At 39.2% G+C, this 18,286-nt stretch overlaps 1 protein-coding gene across 4 annotated transcripts in view; it reads right to left on the bottom strand.

Annotated features, from left to right (window-relative positions):
* Positions 1-18,286, bottom strand: part of RHOBTB3 (Rho related BTB domain containing 3) — an 87,148-nt gene that overhangs the window by 63,526 nt on the left and 5,336 nt on the right. For all 4 annotated transcript variants that reach the window (XM_063612380.1, XM_055233373.2, XM_055233374.2 and 1 more), the window contains exons 3-5: positions 17,395-17,581; positions 5,871-6,025; positions 1,989-2,100 (exon numbers count right to left, since the gene is read on the bottom strand). In XM_063612380.1, coding sequence (XP_063468450.1) covers positions 1,989-2,100; positions 5,871-6,025; positions 17,395-17,581 — 454 coding nt within the window. The remainder of the gene's footprint in view (positions 1-1,988; positions 2,101-5,870; positions 6,026-17,394; positions 17,582-18,286) is intronic.

Raw genomic sequence — 18,286 nt, 5'->3', positions numbered from 1 at the left:
CAGGATCCGTCCTTGGAACAAATCAGCCCCAAATATGTACCCAGTGCGTATTATTCTGAACCCCTGGGATATCTTTAGTGTTATACACACAGCTCTCTTAACGGAAGAGTACAAGAAACAGCCTTGTGAACGCTGAGGCTGCATTTCCTGAAGAGACACTTTTGAAGGCCCTGTCCACTATATCACTTAGTGCCCCCACATGAAGACTCACACAAGAGATTTATTTTTCTTTTCTTTCTTTCTTTTCCTTCCTTCCTTCCTTCCTTTCTTTTTTTTTTTTTTGAGACAGAGTCTCACTGGTGTGCAGTGGTATGATCTCGGCTCACGGCAACCTCTGCCTCCCCGGTTCATGCAGTTCTCCTGCCTCAGCCTCCCGAGTAGCTGGGACTACAGGCGTCGCCATCATGCCCAGCTAATTTTTGTATTTTTAGTAGAAACAGGGTTTCACCATGTTGGCCAGACTGGTCTTGAACTCCTGACCCCTGGTGATCTGCCCACCTTGGCCTCCCAAAGTGCTGGGATTACAGGCATGAGCCACCATGCCTGGGCCAAGATATTTCTTTTAAAGCTAAATGACATGTAATGTTTTGCTTTCTCTGAGGATCTGGTATATTTTGTCTTCTTGATTAATGAGAACTAAGAACTAATTATCTACATTATTTATGTGGTCATTTCCCACTCATTTTCTAATCCACAAGGGTTTGCAACCTAATAGACCATGTCTCCCCTTTCACTTTACACACCAGGAAATTCAAAGCCAAGTGTGTATCATTTATATATATATGTGGTCTATATATCTGTACTTTTTTAAAGAGATGAGGTCCCTTAAATTCCAAACGACATTGATCCAACAAAGTGCTACTCTACTATTTCTATTACAAAATCATGCAGAAAATTCTGATAACAGTTGATATAATTTATTTATTTATTTTTAAGTTTATTTGCCCTGAACTTGGTATTAAAAATATTTTCAAACGTTCAAAAAAGTTGAAAGAATGATGCAATGAACACACATATACCCTTCACATATATCCCTTACCTGGATTTTGCAATTATTAACATTTTTTATTTTCCCCTTATCTCTAGAGAGACAGACAGACAGACAGACAGACACACACACACACACACAGTGGAAATATTTAAAAGTTGCAGACATCAGGATGCCTTGGCTCTAAAATACTTTTTTTTTTTTTTTTTTTTTTGAGACGGAGTCTTGCTCTGTCGCCCAGGCTGGAGTGCAGTGACACAATCTCGGCTCACTGCAAGCTCTGCCTCCTGGGTTCATGTCATTCTCCTGCCTCAGCCTCCCGAGTAGCTGGGACTACAGGCGCCTGCCACCTCGCCCAGTTAATTTTTTTGTATTTTTAGTGGAGACGGGGTTTCACCGTGTTAGCCAGGATGGTCTCCATCTCCTGACCTCGTGATCCTCCCACCTTGGCCTCCCAAAGTGCTGGGATTACAGGCGTGAGCCACCGCTCCCGGGGCTCTAAAATACCTTCACCTTCATCTCCTGGCAACAGGAACATTCTCCTATTCATCACAATACCATTATGATACATAAGAAAGTTAACAGTAATTACATGATATAATCTAATTTCCAGTCCATATTAAAATTTAACCCATGTCCCAAGAACATCTTTTAGGTGTTTTTATTGAACCAGTATCCAATCAAGGTCCATGCATTGCATTTAGTAGTTATTTAGCATTAGACTTTAATCTAGAACAGCTCCCAACCCAGGACACATAGGATCTATAGGCTCAATTTTTAAAGCAGTATTTCTCAAAATGTGATTCAAGTATCAATCTGCTTTTGCATCACCTGGGAGGTTGATTAACACAGATTCTAGGCCCTATCCCAGATTGACCGAATCAGAATGTCAGGTAAGCTCTGAGCATGCTCAAGTTTGAGAACAATTGCTCTAAGACTTGTGAGAAAGGATCTGTAATGAATGTTTAATGAATGTCTAGACATTGGCTAAGAAATGCACCTGGTTGTTCAAGTTGAGGTGGTCTAATTCCATGAAACGAGTTGCTCATTTTTCTTTTCTTCATTTTTTCACTTGTCTTCTGATTTAAGGCTTGAATCATAAAATACTCCAACTAAAACAGGAATCAAATTTTAACTGAGGATCCAACAAACCTATATATCCAACATGAAAATTTGTATCCGAAGTCACAATTGTCAAACATTTTAAATGTCAGTACCATTTATATGTATGCATTAGCAAAGACATATAAACAATTTTTTTATTTAAAAAAATGAATTGAGTAGAGCAGATTGTGCCTTCTCTGAACATAAATAAACTATCCACTCAAGAAGGAATTGTTATTAATCATTCTGCCACAAAGAAACATGCACTATTCACAACAGCAATGACATAGAGTCAACTTAAATGTTCATCACCGATAGACTGGATAAAGAAAACGTGGCGTATATACACGATGGAATACTAAGCAGACATAAAAAGAATGAAACGATGTCCTTTGCAGCAAAATAGATGGAGCTAGAGGCCATTATCCTAAACGAACAGGAACAACAAACCAAATACCACATGTTCTCACTTATAAGTGGGAGCTAAACATTAAGTACATATGGACACAAAGAAGTGACTGGCCGACACCAGAGCCTAATTGAGAGGGTGGTGGGAGGGAGGAGGGTGAGGATCAGAAAACTACCTACCATGTACTATGCTTATTACCTGGTTGGTGAAATAATCTGAACACCAAACCCCTGTGACATGCAATTTACCCATATAACAAATATGTACCCCTGGACCTAAAATAAAAGTTTTTTCTTTAAAGGAAGGAATTGTTGGTTCTCTTTTTAAAATTTAACATATGTATATATATATATATATATATATATATATTTTTTTTTTTTTTTTTTTTTATTTTAGAAATGGAGTATTGCTATGTTGCTCAAGCTAGACTCAAACTCCTGGACTCAAGGGATCCTCCTGCCTCAGCCTTCCAAGTCACTGGGATTGTAAGTGCATGCCATCCCACGCAGCTACTCTCTTGAATACTCAAGAAAGCCAAGCACTACAATCGTGTGGCTGCTAATAATTTTCTCAGTGGGCAATCACCACAGTTAATATTAGTGAAATTAAAGCAGGAACAGAGCTGCCTCTATGTCTACAGATGTTCCCATGAGCCAGGAAACTTCACTTTCTTCTCTTGAACAAATTTCTTTAAAATCTGTCCTTTACAAACTAAAAATCTCACTCAGGTGCATTTACATAGCTTCAGGCCTGTGCCCTAGCTTGCAAGGCCTGGGGTAAAGTCCAAATGGAGGCCCACCCACCACACACCTAAATATTTAAATGCTGTAAATCAAGAAAACAAACTGTTATATCAAAGATATTCTATACTTCTGCTTTGACAAATACTTCATCATAAAAGCCTGGCAGGCAAGATTTATATTAAAATTCTGAGATTCTTCAGAGGTTCATACAGCAAAGGGACAGCTGATCCCTAATTCCTGAGCCCTAAGACCACCCATTCTCCTCTCACCTCCTGCTCTAACTCATGCTTTAAAGAGCTCTGTGCACACAAGTGGACATCCAAGCTCTGTCCACTGTCCCCTCCCCCATTCCCTATAAAGACTCACCCTTTGGCCACCCCGCAGGCCTAGGGGTGCATATACCAGCAATGTGGTCCACCATCAGGAAGACTGTCCCAGGAAATGGCCTGCACAGGCCAAAAAGAGACCCAGGACCAGTGGCCAGAGAATTCTGGGGTACTGGATTTGGGAGCATAGCCCTAGCACTATTCCACAGACCTTTCTGTGTTGATAGAAATGTTCTGTAATATATGCATTATATAATACAGTAGCCACTAGCAACATGTAGCCATAGAGCACCTAAAATATGGTTCATATGCTTGGAGAACTGAATTTTACTTGGTTTTATTTCAATTCATTTAAATATAAATAGCCACATGCAGCTAGTGGCTGCCATACTGGACAGCACAGCTCTAGAAAGGAATGAAGTCCACCAGCTCCAGGTGGGCACAACCCTTGGCTCCACTGACTTGTGCCCTGTGGGGAGGTGTGCAACTGGAGGACGGACAGATGGAGCTCTCTAAAGCTGGAAAGCAGGCACCTTTCTCTCTGGCCTAGGTCTAAGGGTAGTACTGCACAGCTCTTCAACTCTGACCCTTAAATGCAGATTTTCAATGCTCCTTTTATTCTAACATTATCATCTCCATCCATATGTTTGCCAGTGCCATTCTATTTTACACTCGAGATCCCAGTTGTACTTTACTAGAAAGTAAAGCATCTAAAAAGAGATCATTCTGATCTTGTTTCCGTATTCTCAACAGGTCTTGAGTTAAGGTAAAAAAACTGCCATGTCTTTCTCCCAACCTTGGCCACATCAATCCTCATCGTGCCTCTAACCCTAACTGCAACATTAGATATTAGGAAGAAAGAGAAAAAAGGAGCCACAAGAAGAGAAAGAGAGGAGAGAAAGTGGGAGTGGGAAGGTGGGAAGAGTGATCCTGGGAATTTCAGGTTCAGGATCCTGGAACAGGGAGCAAGGAGACCTCTGGCTTCCAAGGCAACGGCCTCCCCTCAACAAATGAAACCAAATCTAACGCATAAAACTATCTGACAAATGAACCTTCACAATCAGCAAAACCAAACCATCGTTTTGCTCTCTAGCTCCCCAAGGATTTTAGGAAATGCACCATTCTTCGCCAAATTAAGATTTTTTAAAAAGCCACTAGAATATAATCTGCTTGACAGGAAGATTAAATTTCTCTTATCCACCTTTCTACTCACTGCTCATCACTATAAATGAGTGCAACAAAAGTTTCTCACAGTCATCAATAATATCAATATTGTGAGCATATCTTCCTTAACATTGTAATATTAATGTTTCTTTATATTACCGAGTGAATAAAAGCCATTTATATTTGATGGAAATTGGCAGCATTTATATTTGGTCTTTATTTTACCCATTTACACAAATGATACTTCTGTAGTCATCTGTGGAACCTCAACATTTCAACATGAATTTACATAATGAATATTGGGGCATATTGGAAAGAGTACTTGGTGAAGAGCTAGGGAACTGATGGGGGATGCCAAAGTGCTGCTGCTTAAGGTAGGTTTTCTTTGCTTTTAACTTCTCATCCGTGTATATCAGATTTGTCTGTTGAGAGGAGTTGCTTCTTAGAGGTTTGGAAATGTAGTTTCTATGTCAGCAAATTCTTAAATGATACAACTCCACAGTATTCACCAAGGACATTACAGTCCTAATACTATATGGGAGGTCCTGTGTGTTAAGATCAGCACCAAAATGACTGCAGAACCCAGTATGCGCCACTGCAACCAAGCAAGCAAACTTGCTCCCACATTTCCAACAAGCAGCTATTTGTATAAGTAGTTCCTCTGAATCTGTCTGAGCTACAACAAGATTAGGAGGATATAAAATTCTGCCAAAGCACACACAGAGGAAGAAAAATCATTCTTTCCAACTAGTAGATGGAAATGAAAGAGAACTTTCAGGGCCTGCTGGCTCAGGCTGCCAGGCTCATTCAGCTGTATAAAGATGACTATTAAAAGTGGCATCACAGGTTTGGTTAAGTAAACATGCTTTTGATACATACAACAAAGACTACTAAAGATCACCAAATGAAAAATTCCAAAATATAATATTAGATAATAGAAAAGGTTTCATTTGGAGAGAAAAATAAAATTATAATTTTGTTCTGATAAAACCTTTGCCACTCACTCTCATTTTATTTCTCAAGGTTAAGTATGACAAACCATGCTCTTAAATCTGAAGTTCTAACTGATGTTCTAGAAAATACCTAAAGAGCCAACCTGACAAATAACTTTATACTTAATAGGAATTTCCACTTACCACTCCTCCAAAATACTTTCCTATGTAGAAGTCATCAAGGCTGTGGAGTTCAAGATAGGTCGCTCCTAGTTCTTTCGCAAGTTGGATCCCTTCAGTTGTACTAACACAGCTCCCTCTGTCTGAGGTACATAGTGGGCATGTACAAGGTAACTCTTCTGAGAAAACAAATTTTAAAACAAAGAGTTTTGAAATTAAACAGGAAAAAAAAAGGTACACAGACAATCTGAACATTAAACAACAAACTAAGAGCTCACACCAGAGCCACAGCTCAAAAGCATTCAGTATATCCACTACCCACTAAACTCTGAGCACAAAGTGTCAATCACCATAGAAAGGTCCGCAAACAAGCATTCACTGCAAGAATAATAAATAGTATTTTAGAAAATAGAAACACTTAAAAGTAGGTGAATGGGTATTAACAAACAACCAGTACTCGTGGGCCTGCTTCTTTTTACACAACCTTGACATCCTGAATATCAGTATTTCTAGGCCAGTAGAAAAGAAGATAAATGTAACAACTTGATTGCCATGGAGAGCATGGAAAACAGTGGATTTGCTTTTTTAATATAATAAACTTAAAATTTATTTACAAAGTTTGAGTAAAACTCATACTTTTATTGTAACAGAACCTTCAATTTGACCTGATTTTCCAGGCAACAAAATTGTCACTCTCTTTGTAAACTTCATATGGAGTACATTCCTATTAATTCAGACATTTCAATCATTAAACTCTAAAGCATTCAACTTCAGAGAACAAGTTCAATCATTCTTTATCTTTTCCTTTAAGATTAAAAAATTAAAAACTGAAGAAATAAAAAGTATTAACTCAAAAAGTGAAAGTCCCAAAATTCACAGTTGTACCATGTATAGATCTATGGCTAGGAAGGTGATAGAACAATCTATCTATAAGAACATCCCTAGTAAGGCTAAAAACGTATGTTTAACTCCATATTTGTCGGCCAGATTTGTTATGTATCGTGACCACAACATCAGATGTGTCACCATTCAAAAAGGCTGCCAGATCAAAAGAGGGTAAATCCATTTCTAGAAATGCATGTTGTTGTAGATTGGCTTCCCGTGGGGAGGCAGACTCTAAGATGAAGAGTGGTGTGGAGAAGCTTAATTGGGGAGTGATCTTGGGAATAAAGCTTCTCCTCGGGGGTGAGGAATGCGGGACTGGGTAGAGGGAAAATTGGAATTGCAGTACTGTTGGAACAGGGACCAAAGCTGATCCTACAGGGGGCTCTGGAGCTTAGATGGCCTTTTAGAGTTGTTCCTTGGGGAAAGGAGGTAGCTGAGCTGTATCCTATCCTTAAATCGACCAGTAATCAGACAAGGGCTGAGCCCCTGGAGCAGGCATAACTTGGGCAAGGCAGCTCCCATCAGCACAGAGTAAGGCATGGAAAGGGGCTCAGATGTGCACCAGCAGCAGCCAACAAGCCCCAATAATGGAGGGAGTAAGTACACTGGCCCTGAAACGACATTTGAGCAACTCCCCATCGCATACGCAGCAACTTCCCTGTGAATGAATTGCATACAGATGGAGCAGATATATGTAAATATTGGGTATATGCTAAATATATTTAGTGCATATGCATACCATGTATGTAAAAATGCACATACACGTACACACAGACACACATGGCTTAGATAATTTTAGCTTCACTGAAAGCATTTTGGAGCTCAAAAGTCATATATTCATATTCTTATTTTGCAGAGGAAGAAACTGAGGCTCAGAGAGGTTATGTGACTTTTCCAAGTCTCCTTGTGGGTTAGAGATAGAGAAACAATCATAATACTGCTACTTGCTCTACCTGATAATAAAAGTGACACCAAAAGGAAAAATAAAAATATAGTTTTAGTAAAGAATTACTGATTCCAAAGATACAGTGATTTAAAAATTAAACGAGTTCTCTAAATTATGCCATAAATTCTAATTTGAGATTTTACTTTTACTTTTTCTAAGATCATTTTAAGTTTGGAGCAAATTAAGTTTTCATACAGAATTTAGCCTATCTTGAAAAATAACATGTTGGTATTTCACATTCTTCACAAAGCCTTCCTAAACAGTGCCTTTGATTTTCTGAAAACAGAGGCCTTCTTATATCTACAAAGGTCTCCTTATGTTGATGGAATGGAGTGGGTAGCCAGATCATCTTATTACACTTTATTTCTGGACAGAAATCAAGCAGAGACAAGAGTGTTTCAAGTGGAAAAGTGAAGTGAACACAATGTAAAATAATCTTTAACAATCTTGATTTGAGGGAGAAAATACAACTAATTTCAGGTTTATGCTAGCGGGGTGGTTTTTCCACTGTGTGTGATTGTAAGCAACTTACCTACACACGTTCCTAGAAAGTGCCCCTGTATCTCTTCTATGTCACTGAAGACATTTGTTTTTGTTCACTCGCCAGAAAGGAAAAAATGTCTAGTCATTCTACACCATATTATGCTGTAACTATGTTGCCACTTAGCTACCTACCCTTTATCTGGATTCTAAAATCTTACTTCTTAAAACCTTCTTGAGAGGCTTTTGTTTCTAAATAGTTACTTTGTGGTTCTCTTTTGAACCATTCCTATATTCTTCAATATCAATCAGCTATATGATCTAAGAGTCCAAGTAGAAGTCTGGCTTGTATTGGTTATAGCAGGAGAACCGATTCAGAATTAAATTTATTTACATTAACCATTTAATTAGGAACAAGCAGAGGATTCAAACTAATTTTAAATTGTGGTGCTGCATGGTCATGTGACTCTGAATGGGTGCTACACTTCTAGCTAACATTATAGTCTTTTTTTCCCTTATATGCTTAAGATGTTATCATAAAATGCTGTCTATTTTTTAAAAAGCAAGCACAATGTAACTCTGACATTCTAATGGATAACATCTCTTTGAAAAGTAGTGGCTTTGGGAAACTGCAGGTTAATTCTTACAACATTGCCACTGCTTGGAAGTTTTAGAAATTCTTTTAAAAACTTCTGGCCTAGTAAAGGACCAGGTTCTACCAGAGCGTCAGAAATAACTGAAAGGATGCCTGTCTTTGGGAGCTTAAAGCTATGAATACATTCTAAGCACATTCTGAAAAAAAATTCTCTTTTCAAAATAGATTCAATATTTAGTATAAGCCGAAAATTTATTCAGAGCCAAGTATGATGAAGACATCCATAGGGTCAAGGTTGTCAAAAATATGTGTAACAAAGGAAAGAAATGAGACTGGATTATATTTGCTGAATTCTTTTTAACTTTAAAAAGAATTTCAAGAAGCTGAGCATGATGGCGTATGCTTAATTCCAGCTACTTGGGAGGCTGAGGTGGAAGGATCCCTTGAACCTAGGAGTTGGGGGCCAGCTTGGTCGACACAGCGAGATCCCATATCCATTTTTTTATTTTTTAAATTTGTATTTATTTATTTATTTATTTTGAGACAGGGTCTCCCTCTGTCACCCAGGCTGGAGTGCAGTGGCATGATCTCTGCTCACTTCAACCTCTGCCTCCCCCAGGCTAAAGTGATCCTCCCACCTCAGCCTACCTAGTGGCTGGAACTACTGGTGTGCATCACCACACCTGGTGAATTTTTGTATTTTTACTAGAGATGGAGTTTCACCATGTTGCCCAGGCTGGTCCTGAACTCCTGATCGCAAGTGATCATCCCACCTCAGTCTCCCAAAGTGCTGGGATTACAGGCGTGAGTCACCGTGGCCAGCCCCATCTCTATTTAAAACAACAAACAAACAAACAAAAAGGTAAAAAGAGTTCCAAGGGAATTACCAGGAGAGCACCCAGCACAGTTTCATGTATTCCAAGGGATGGATGGGGGGAAGCCAATAAAGGTCCTCTAGTTGAATAGCCAGATTTAGCTTTGTAATTACTTTGTAATTACATCTTGTATGGCAAATTAATTTCATCTTGTTAGTGAAATTGACTTTTTCACTTACTTAGATCATCCATAAAACCATTCACTCATTGAATAAACGTTTAGTGAATACCTACCACACATCAAGTGCCAGGGATATAAAAATGCAATGATTAAAAAACTCATAGTCTACTGAGAGAAGATAGACATGACTGCAAACAGTTATAATATAACATAACAAGCACTGAAATAAAGGTGTCCAAAGCCACCACAGAACAGAGGAGAGAAAGTTAACTGTCTGGGGGGATTATGGAAGGCTTCACAGAAAGTGTAATGATTTAAAAGATAAGTGTGAATTTGCTATGCTGATATGATAGGGGCTGTGTAGAGGGGCACTACAGTTAAGAATACAGCATATACAGGGGACTGGATGTGAGAAGAAAGGAAAACATTCATTTCCAGTTTCAAGATGGAAAGCTAAGCCCACATTGTGATCTCCCCTCCCTGTCAAATCACAGAGATGATGAAATAAAGGGGGAAGGGGGGAGGAGAGAAAGAAGAGAGGGAAGGAGAGAAGAAAGAAGGAGGGAGGGAGGAAGGAAAGAAGGAAGGGGGAGAGGGGCCAGGTGTGTTGTCTCATGCCTGTAATCCCAGCACTTTGGGAGGCTGAGGCAGGTGGATAACCTGAGGTCAGGAGTTCGAGACCAGCCTGGCCACTATGATGAAACTCCACCTCTACTAAAAATACAAAAATTACCCAGGCATGGTGGTTCATACCTATAATTGCAGCTACTTAGGAGGCTGAGGCAGGAGAATCACTTGAACCTGAGGTGGAGGTTGCAGTGAGCTGAGATCGTGCCACTGCACTCCAGCCTGGGCAACAGAGTGACACTCTGTCTCAAAAAAAAAAAAAAAAAATGGGGGGGGGGGAAGAAGGGAGGGAAGGAGGGAAGAGGGAAGGAAAGAAGGAAGGGGGAAGGAGAAAGAGAGGGAGGGAGAAAGACAGGGAGGGAGGCAGGAAGGACTGAATACGCAGCAATGCTCAAAAACTAGAGGGGAAACTTCATCAGCCCAGAAACTAGGAGTGCTTGAGAGAATGAAGGGAGGCAGCACAGGACCGAAGAGGCCTCCTGAAGCTCTGAGTAGAGGCTCACACTGCAGCCACAACCAGAGTGCTCCCTGCTCAACAATGCAGGGAGCAACAAGGAGGAGGAGGCCCAAAGGCAAATGACTGGTGATTAGTGGGAGAACCCCAGTGGAAGCAGCCAGGCCTGTTGATCCTGGGTGTTTTCCTACTTACACCCCCATCCCCAGACAGCAGCTAGGCAGAGAAAGAGGAAGGCATCAATCCAATAAGGAAAGTCAACTGCAAAAGTAGGCAAATTAAGAATTCCCCAATGTTTAAGAAACATCCATACCATAAAATAAAATCTCATCAAGTAGAATGACTTATAATGTCGTCTTAAAACCAAACTTAATAGAAAAATCAAAACTGAATTATTAAGCATCATTAATTATCCTGAGAGTTTATTTACTTATTTTTTATTTTTTTATTTTTTGAGATGGAGTCTCGCTCTGTCCCCCAGGCTGGAGTGCAGTGGTGCGATCTTGGCTCACTGCAAGCTCCGCCTCCCAGGTTCATGCCATTCTCCTGCCTCAGCCTCCCGAGTAGCTGGGACTACAGGTGCCCACCACCACACCTGGCTAATTTTTGTACTTTTAGTAGAGACGGGGTTTCACTGTGTTAGCCAGGATGGTCTCTATCTCCTGACCTCATGATCCACCCACCTCGGCCTCCCAAAGTGCTGGGATTACAGGTGTGAGCCACCACGCCTGGCCTGAGAGTTTTTTTAAATAAAAGTTTGCATCCTTAAGATTGGAACAAGAAATTATGAAAGCAGCCATTAGAGATCTGGTATGAAAAGCTTTTGAAATAAAAAATTTAATAAGGCAGAATAGCAGAACAGACCCAGCAGAACTAATGTGTGAACCAGAAGAAAAGGCCAAGGAACTCTCCCATAATGCAACACAAAGAAATAAAGCAATAAGAAATATAAAAGAAGGATAAAAGAATCAGAGAACAGATCCAGAAGTTTCAACATCAGTCTAATAAGAGTCCCAAAAGAAGAGAATAGAGAAAATGGAGGGATGGTGATATCGGAAGTCACACAGTTAAGACTTTACTAGACCTAAAGAAAGACATTAAGTTTTTCAAGTAGTTCAGTGTGACTGACACATAAGACAGGGGATTGTGCCCTGCAAGATTATAGAAACAGTCAGAGGCTACCTCATGAAGGATCTTGTATTTCAGGTAAAGATTTTACAAGAAAAAGTTATTGAAATGAGATACAAATACTGGACTGAAATAAGGGCATCAGCGCCCATAATTTAAATAAAAAGTATAATCCCTGGCTCTAGCCAATTAAAGGGTGCAGAAGTAAAGACACCTAAAGTCATGAGCATCCTAGAGCCCAGACCTTGGTTTCTAAATATCATTGCCCCCTAGAAGGAATGAGAGTTCCCTGAAGAAATGGCTGATTCTAGGACTGGGATAGGCAAAGTCTGAGCCTGGAATATCTTGTGCCAGAAAACAAGGAAGGGGCTAAAAACTGATTAGAGGTAGTTTGAAATGACTCCCTGCAAGCAAATATGGAGCAATGTGAGCATCCAAAAGAATAATCAAAACAGATTATAAAATACTGAATTTAAAATACAAATCCATGAATCATAATAATTCTAAGAGAAAAATTTGGGAACAAAGAAAAAGGAAAGCTCCATTTACAGAAGAATATCAACTAATAGGTATAGGAAGAATGATAGAAACATCACTATTTTGCAAGCACATTTATCATAAATGAAGGAATTACGCAAACTAAAGGGCCTGGGTTCATTAAAAATGTTAATATTATGAAAGACACAGTCCCTCCCCCCAAAAACCATTGGGGGTACTGCTCCAGATTAAAAGAGATTAGAAGGCAGATGTGGTAATGCATGCCTATAATCCTAGCTACTTGGGAGCCTGTGGCAGGAGGATTGCTTAAGCCCGAGCTCCAGACCAGCCTAGGCAACACAGCAAGATCCTGTCCCTAAAAAAAAAAAAAAAAAGAAAGAAAAAAAAAGAATTGAGAGATATAACAACTAAATGCAATGTGTAATATTTAATTGCATCCTGGACTGGTTAAAAAAACAACAATAATAAGCCCCAGCTATTAAAGCGCATTATAGAGAAACAACCGGGGAAATGTAAATACGGATTCTCTTTTTTTTTTCAGTCAGATTCTCGCTCTATCGTCCAGGCTGGAGTGCAGTGGCGTGATCTCGGCTCACTGCAACCTCTGCCTCCTGGGTTCGTGCCATTCTCCTGCTTCAGCTTCCCGAATAGCCGGGACTACAGGCGCCTGCCACCACGCCCGGCTGATTTTTCATATTTTTAGTAGAGATTGGGTTTCACCATGTTAGCCAGGATGGTCTCGATCTCCTGACCTCGTGATCCACTCGCGTCGGCCTCCCAAAGTGCTGGGATTACAGGCATGAGCCACTGAGCCCGGCCGGATTATATCTTAAATAATAGTAAAAATGTAATAGTATGTTAGATTTCTTGATTGATGATTGTATTAGGCTTAATAGGATAATGGCCTTGTTCTTAGATGATGCGTGCTAAAGTAATTAGGAATAAAGAAATCTCATAATGTTTACAATTTACTCTCAAATAGTTCAGCCAAAAAAAAGTGTGTGTGTGTGTGTGTGTTTATAAAATCTAGGGTTAAATGTCTTATTCTTGTCAACTTTCTTAGGTTTGAAATTTTGCAAAATAAGAGGCAAAGAAGAAAGTTCTTAAGGAATTCAAAGCATTGAGTGCCATGATCTGACTTGTATTCTAGGATGACTATTCTGAGAGAATTTATTTCAGAAAGAGACAAACCAGGAATAGCACACCAGAGGCCAATTTACCATAAAGCTGATGAAGCTCAAGCTTCAAGACTCTTTTCTTGTGGATCCTTTCCAAGCCCCAGGAAGAACCTGAGCAATATATCTTCACATGGTCATATTCTTTTGCAAAATTTGCAAAATAAGATATTTAGTCAAGACTATTGTCTCTTTCCACTCCAAATCACTTCATCTTGTATCAGGCAGCTCTGGAGTAACTACGGGCATTTATGGGATGCTGCTAAAGGGAATTTAACCTTAGGGTTAATGAACTATTTGTGGTTTATAGTCACTTCCATGTATAGTTGAGTGTTTGATAACTATCCTAATACACATATGACTTTTAGAAATGCTTCTGCCACCCACAGTGCACACTTACTTGGTGTCATGACAAGAATCCTGAGCTGAAATAGGAATACAACACAAACTCTGGTGCCCAGGACCAGAAAGATGTGGAAAGAGAAGAAATATGCTGAAAGAAAAACGATTATCATTCTCGTCTCTGTAGAAAATATCATAAAGTGGTTGTATTAGTCTGTTCTCATGCTGCTAACAAAGACATACCTGAGACTGGGTAATTTATAAAGAAGAGGAGGTTTAATGGACTCATAGTTCCATATGGCTGGGGAGGCCTCATGATCATGGTGGAAGGTGAAGGAGGAGCAAAGTCACATCTTACATGGCAGCAGGCAAGAGAGCATGACCAGAACTGCCCTTTTATAAAACCATCAGATCTCAAGAGACTTACTCACTATCATGAGAATAGCACAGGAAAAACCCGCTCCCATGATTCAACCACCTCCCACCAGGTCCCTCCCATGACACATGGGGATTATGACAATTCAACGTGAGATTTGTGTGGGGACACAGCCATAACCTATCAGTGGTTATCATATGAAGAGATGACCAAAAACTATGGTCTCCCAAAAAATATAAGAAAAGTTGAAGAAGTATCAGGCTGTTAAAAAGATCTGTTGCCAGGTGTGGTGGCTCACGCCTGTAACCCCAGCACTTTGGGAGGCTGAGGTGGGCAGATGGCTTGAGCCTAGGAGATGGAGATCAGCCTGAGCAACATGGCAGAATTTCATCTCTATAAAAAAATTGGCTGGGTGTGGTGGCACATGCCTGTAGTCCTTGCTACTCAGGAGGCTGAGGTGGGGGGAGATTGTTCAAGCCCAGGAGGTCCAGGCTGCAGTCAGCTATGATCATGCCACTGCACTCCAGCCTGGGCAACAGAGCAAGACCCTATCTCAAAAATATACACATATATTTAAAATGTCTGCAGTATTTGACAACTTTTTAGTTGTAATTTGTTGTGCTTTCACTTATCATTCTAAATATTTACGTTTGTACATATATGTATCTGTTGTTTTGTGGGTTTTTTTCCTTATGAAGGACCTCCCAGATGGTATAAGTTTGAGGCCCTACAAAATCTGAAACCATCCCTTAAAGAGACCAAAAAGAAGGCCACCATGACAAATAACTAAATGACTAGAATGTGAAATCCAATGGAGATGAAGAGAAAGTAATGAGTTTGAGATTTATTTAAAATGTAAAAACAAAAGGGCTTCTTAATCAACTGGATATGGGGAATTAGGCTGGGTCTAGGATGATTCTTGTTTGGGTGAGTGGATAGGATTGGCATCATTCACCAAGACAGGAAATTTGGCCAGAGGAAGATGATGTCTATGGAGATATGTGTCAGGAGCAAGACTAAAGCCAGAGAGACAGGCTGAACAGTTATCAGTGTTTACATAGGAGAAGCCAGGGCAACAGATTAGCAGGTTAATGGTTTGGCTGAAGAGTAAGAACAGGTGAGGTCAAAGGATGGAACCCTGGGAAACAATTCCACTGTGTGTGTGGGAGGATGGGAGAAAGGTAAAGGAGACAGATAGTTAAAAGAACCAGTAGCTTTATTAAGTGGAGGGAGAGGTATGTTTCAATAATTTCAATAAAAGATAAGTATTATTATCTCTTATCTCTTCAATAAGAGATAATTGTTATTAAAGTGTATTAAATTTGGCTAACGAGGATATAAGTGATGTCTTAGTCCGTTTTGTGCTGCTATAATGGAACACCACATAATTGGGTAATTTATAAAGAAAAGAAATTTATTTCTCACAGTTCTGGAGGCCGAGATGTCCAATATCAAGGCGCCAGCATCTGGTGAGACCTTCCTGCTGCATCGTCCCATGGTGGAAGGCAGAAGTACAAGAGAGCTCACAAGACAGAGGGCAGAAGGGGGCCAAACTCATCCTTTTACAGGAGCCCACTCCCATGATAACTAACCCATTTTAAAGATAATAGCATCAATCTATTTACGAGGGCAGAGTCCTCTTGCCCTAATTACCTCCTAAAGTCTCACTGCCCAACACTGTGCCCATCACATGAACTTTGGGGAACAAATTCAGACCACAGCAACTGGAGACCCTGAGTAAGAAAAAACTTGGTGTACTTGTGAAAGTCAAAGTCAGACTGTAGTGGACTGAAGAATGAATAGGAAATGGACTCGGGAAGTGCAGATAACTCTTTTATGAATCATGACCAGAAATAAAAAGAAAGATAGGGAAGTAGAGGGGATATGGGGTCACGGGTAGGTCATGCCTGCCTTACTTGTATCTACTAATGCTATATATATACCTGCCCTCTGACCCAGCAATCCTGCTCCTGGGTAATGACCTAAGCATCTTCAAAAGAAGAATGGATAAATAAATTATGGCATATTCATACAATGGACTAATATATAGTAATAAAAAGAACAAACTACAGATAAACACAACATGGACAAATCTCAAAAGTATTATGCTAACTGAAATTAGCCTAACCTAAGACACTACTACATACCATATAATTTCATTTGTATGAAGTTCAGAAATAGGTATAACTAATCTGTATTGTTAGAAGTCAGAATAGCAGTTACCTCTGAGGAGGAGCATTATTAACTGGGAAGAGCGTGAGGGAGCCTTCTCAAATGCTGCAAATGTTCTATACCTTGATCTGTGTGGGTTGCGCGGCTGCATACATAGGTAAAAATGCATTTAGCTGCACTCTAAGATGAGTAAAGTTTATGTCCTTTACTTTGCAATACCTCAATTTAAAAGTTTTTAGAATAATCTGTACAAATAAAATTTTAAAAATAGCTTTACTAGGAAATACCACTAAGAAGATCTGTAAAATACCACCAAACCAAACTGAATCCTGAGTTGGCCCTAAGATATCTGACAATAATATGCACAGCAGCAATGGCTGAAGCAGCCTGAACCCAATGAATCTATCAGCCATGGAATAAGCAATCCTTTCTTTTAGGCAGCACTGTCAGTGTTTCCAGCTCACTCATTGTTATCTACCTAAAAATCCTGCTCCCAAGCCCACATCTTCATGTGAACAATCTATCCTTCCCAATTGGGTAGACCTTCAGATCATCAAAAAGAGTTTTCTAGGGCTCAGCATCAGCCTAATACCTCTCATATGTCAAAATAATACAATTGCTGACTTCCATCACTACTGTGGAAGAGCCATTTAGAAGACAGATTTGCACCCAGTGGAATCACAGCAGAAGTTCATGATCCTCCCCTTTGTTGTTTTTTTATTGTATCAAATGATGAAGCGATAGCAGCTGGCATTGAACCAAAGTCATTTTGGTTTTCAAAAACAAACCCTATTATCCATTAATAAACTTAGCACTATTTAAAATATATATAATATTTGCATGCTCACTACAAAAAAGAATATTAAATACTTACCATTTTGTCTGGTACCAACAGCAGCAATAATTACTGGAACTGAATTTAATGCTCTTTTTATCACTGGAATATAATTATCCTTTACTTCATGGAATGAAAACTTGTCATTAACGTTGTATTTGATCACAATGATGTCAGCACCCCCAATTAGATTTCGAGAAGTGTACCAATCACTGTCAAATATGTCCTAAACCAAAATGCAAATAGCAATCTTTAGTCTACTTATCTTCCAATCAATCCTGAAATAATTTATGACATTAATTTTTGGAATTCATAAAAAATTATTTTAAAATAAGTAACCACATAAAATTAAAAGTGTTGCAGTCTGCCAACTCTCTTTTTAAAAATGTTTACTTACTCATGTAGCCTGGACAATTATATAATGGTTAAACAGGAGAACCTGAGAATTCTTGAGAGTCAGATGAAATAAGCAACCTCTTTCACTATTTGCACTTAAAAATAAGCCCTTTGTTTTAAAATTACACTATATTTTTATCACCTCATAAATTCAAAAGTGTAACATTATGGCATTAGATGGAAGAGCAACAGTATGAGTAACGAAGCTTCAAAGGTTTTCCTGTGACCCAGTTAGACACTGCAGGATTTTCAGTGTTTTGAACTGCAATACATTTTAAATTCTGTGAAGTTCCATATACTTTATTCATATTTTGAAAATTCATGTATACTTTTCAACTTCATCCATCCTTTGGACAGTACTGTATATACACAGTATGAATGTGGGGTGAGGGAGAAATTCCTTTATTAAAAAAAGAGATACTGTGTATTACAAGGTGTTAACATGGTAAGGAATATATTTTCAATTCATGTATTTTGCTTACATAAATTAAAAATTCAGGATAAATTCTTCTAGTTCTGAAATATTTACTTTTGT

This window comes from Symphalangus syndactylus, chromosome 11 (assembly GCF_028878055.3).
Source record: "Symphalangus syndactylus isolate Jambi chromosome 11, NHGRI_mSymSyn1-v2.1_pri, whole genome shotgun sequence".
NCBI lineage: Eukaryota > Metazoa > Chordata > Mammalia > Primates > Hylobatidae > Symphalangus > Symphalangus syndactylus.
Note: the sequence above shows the minus strand (reverse complement) of the source record. Positions and strands in the feature narration are given on the sequence as shown.